The sequence below is a fragment of the Corvus kubaryi genome, unplaced genomic scaffold (assembly GCF_017639235.1).
Source record: "Corvus kubaryi isolate FWS band 111438036 unplaced genomic scaffold, C.kubaryi_AGA036_p1.0 37301, whole genome shotgun sequence".
NCBI lineage: Eukaryota > Metazoa > Chordata > Aves > Passeriformes > Corvidae > Corvus > Corvus kubaryi.
This window is the reverse complement of record NW_024581094.1, coordinates 1,607,026-1,609,525: the sequence shown is the minus strand read 5'-3', so window position 1 is coordinate 1,609,525 and position 2,500 is coordinate 1,607,026. Positions and strand designations below refer to the sequence as shown.

General features: G+C 70.9%; 2 protein-coding genes across 2 annotated transcripts in view; both read left to right on the top strand.

Annotated features, from left to right (window-relative positions):
* The first annotated feature begins 489 nt into the window (after nucleotides 1–489).
* CISD3 (CDGSH iron sulfur domain 3) lies at nucleotides 490–1,514 on the top strand. The gene is made up of 2 exons (XM_042028008.1): nucleotides 490–784; nucleotides 1,228–1,514. The coding sequence occupies exons 1-2, from the start codon at nucleotides 572–574 to the stop codon at nucleotides 1,405–1,407; spliced, it is 393 nt and encodes a 130-aa protein (XP_041883942.1). The 5' UTR covers nucleotides 490–571; the 3' UTR covers nucleotides 1,408–1,514.
* A 139-nt stretch (nucleotides 1,515–1,653) lies between these two features.
* LOC121664613 (formin-2-like) overlaps nucleotides 1,654–2,500 on the top strand; it is a 2,685-nt gene continuing 1,838 nt past the window's right edge. Inside the window, exons 1-2 of the mRNA XM_042028017.1 lie at nucleotides 1,654–1,663; nucleotides 2,181–2,311. Coding sequence (XP_041883951.1) covers nucleotides 1,654–1,663; nucleotides 2,181–2,311 — 141 coding nt within the window. The remainder of the gene's footprint in view (nucleotides 1,664–2,180; nucleotides 2,312–2,500) is intronic.

Below are 2,500 nucleotides of genomic sequence, written 5' to 3'. Positions count from 1 at the left end.
GAACTGGGCACTGGGATCGGGCACCGAAAATGGGCACAGGGACCGCGTAACAGGATCCGGGAGTGACACCGGAATCGGGCACTGGGATGGGACTGGGCACCGGGACCGTGCGGTGGGATGGGGCATCGTGACTGGGACCGGGATCAGGAACCGCAACCGGGACCCCGCACTGGGATGGAACACCGGGACCGGCACTGGGAACAAGTACCGGAACTACACAGTGGGATCGGGCATCGTGACCGGGAGCGGGATCGAGAACCGGGACCGACACTGGGGCCCCGAACTGAGATCGAGCAGCGGGACCGGGACCAGCACCGGGAGCGGGCGACAGGAGCGGGTGACGGGGGCGGCAGCGGGACCGAGCACCGGGACCACGAGCCAGGAGCGGCAGCGGGACCGAGCACCGGCCCCAGCCCCAGCCTCGCCCGGCCCGGTGCGCGGGGGAACCTCCCCGCACGGAGCATCCGCGCTCCCGCCGAGCCCGCCCGCCCCGGCTCTTCCGGCGCCGGGAGGAGGAGCCGCCGGTGCCGGGAAGGTCACCGGGAGCGGCACCGGGAGCGGCACCGGGCCCATGCTGCGGCTAAAACCGGCCGCGCTCGTGGCACTGATGAGGGCGGCGGGGGGCGGCCGCCGGTGCCGGGACCCCTCGGGGGGGGCGCGGGTCCGGTCCCTCTGCTCCGCCGCCCCGCCGCAGCCGGTGATCGCCGCCAAGGAGCCGTTCCCGGTGGAGCTGAAGGCGGGGAAGACCTACGGGTGGTGCGCCTGCGGGCACAGCAAGCGCCAGGTCGGGCCGGGGGGCTCCAGGAGGTCCCGGGGGTTCCTGCGTTGGGGACTCCGCGGTGGCTCCCGGGGGGGTCCAGGGGGCTCCGGGGCTGGGAACCTCCGGAGTGGCCGGGGGGCTTCGGGACCCGGGGGGAGTCTGGAGGGTCCAGGGGGCTCCGGGGGCACCGAGGGGGTGTGGAGGCTCCGGGGACCCGCCACCCCCCTAAATTGGGATTGCGCGGATGCCGGTGGGGTCAGGCCAGGACCATCCCCACGGGGACCCCCCTCCCAGTCCCGGAGCGAGAGTTTTTGAGGCGTTTTTGAGGTTTCGCCTTCCCGGGCGCTCCAGTTCCCGAGGGATGCGCTGCCCAAGAATGGGAAGGGGCGGAGGGATCGCGGTGGTCCCGGGGGATCAGCCGGGCACCCCCCAAACCCTCCCGTGACCCCATCCCGGTTTGTTTCCAGCCCTTCTGTGACGGTGCCCACAAGAAGGAGGCCCCGGGGCTGTCCCCGCTGCGCTTCACCCCCACCGAGGACGGCCCCGCGTGGCTCTGCGGCTGCAAACAAACCCGGACCCCCCCGTACTGCGACGGCTCCCACAAAGGGGACGCGGTGCAGGCGGCCCCGCTGCCCCCCCGGGCCTGACCGGAGCCCGCGGGAGCTCGGGAGCACCGGGATTCCCATCCCGACCTCGGGATGGCCGCAGTGGGGAGAACAGAGGCTCCCACCCCAATTAAATCCTAATTACGGAGCGCTGGGAGCCGCCGCCGAAGCAGCAAAGCGGCCCCCCCGCTGTGGGGCGGGGATTTGGGTTCTGCCCCCAAATCATCCTCTGGACAGTGGGATTGGTGGGAGGGGGCTGGGGTTGCTGGAGGTGTGAGTGCCCCTGGGATGGGGGCACGTGTGGGGTTTGGGATGGGGGCACGTGTGGGGTTTGGAATGGAGGGGCCTGTGGGGTTTGGGATGGGGGAATTCGTGGGGTTTGGGAGGGGGGTACCTGTGGGGTTTGAGATGGAGGGGCCCGTGGGATGCAGGACAAAGGGACTTGTGGGATGTGGGACAGAGGAATCCACGGGATTTGGGAGGGAGTGACCCATGCATGGGATGGAGGGACCTGTGGGATTTAGGATGGAGAGCTGGATCTGTGGGATTTGGGCTGGAGGGATCTGTGGGATTTGGGCTGGAGCAGTCTGTGGGATTCGGGCAGGAGAGGCCAATGGGATTTGGGCAGGAGAGGCCGATGGGATTTGGGCAGGAGGGGTCTGTGCCATTTGGGATGGAGGCTCTGTGGGGTCCCTGCCCGGCCGGAGCATCGGGGCTGGTCCGCAGCGTTTATTCCATTGCCAAAGCCGGACCCGAGCTGTACAAAGGGTTAACCGAGGACGGGCCCCCGGGATCGTGTCCGGGACATTAAACAGGAGGCGAGCACGGAGCAGTTTGGGGTTGTACCGGAGCGGGAAACCCCAAACCAAAGCACCCGCGAGCCCAAACCCAAACCCAAACCACACCCCCGCCCCGGGGCCGGACAGTGTCCCCAGGGGCCGGGCAGTGCCCCCAGGCCGGGCAGTGCCCCCCAGGCCGGGCAGTGCCCCCCGGGGCCGGGCAGTGCCCCCAGGCCGGGCAGTGTCCCCAGGGGCCGGGCAGTGCCCCCCGGGCCGGGCAGTGTCCCCCGGGGCCGGGCAGTGCCCCCGGGCCGGGCAGTGCCCCCCAGGGGCCGGGCAGTGTCCCCAGGCCGGGC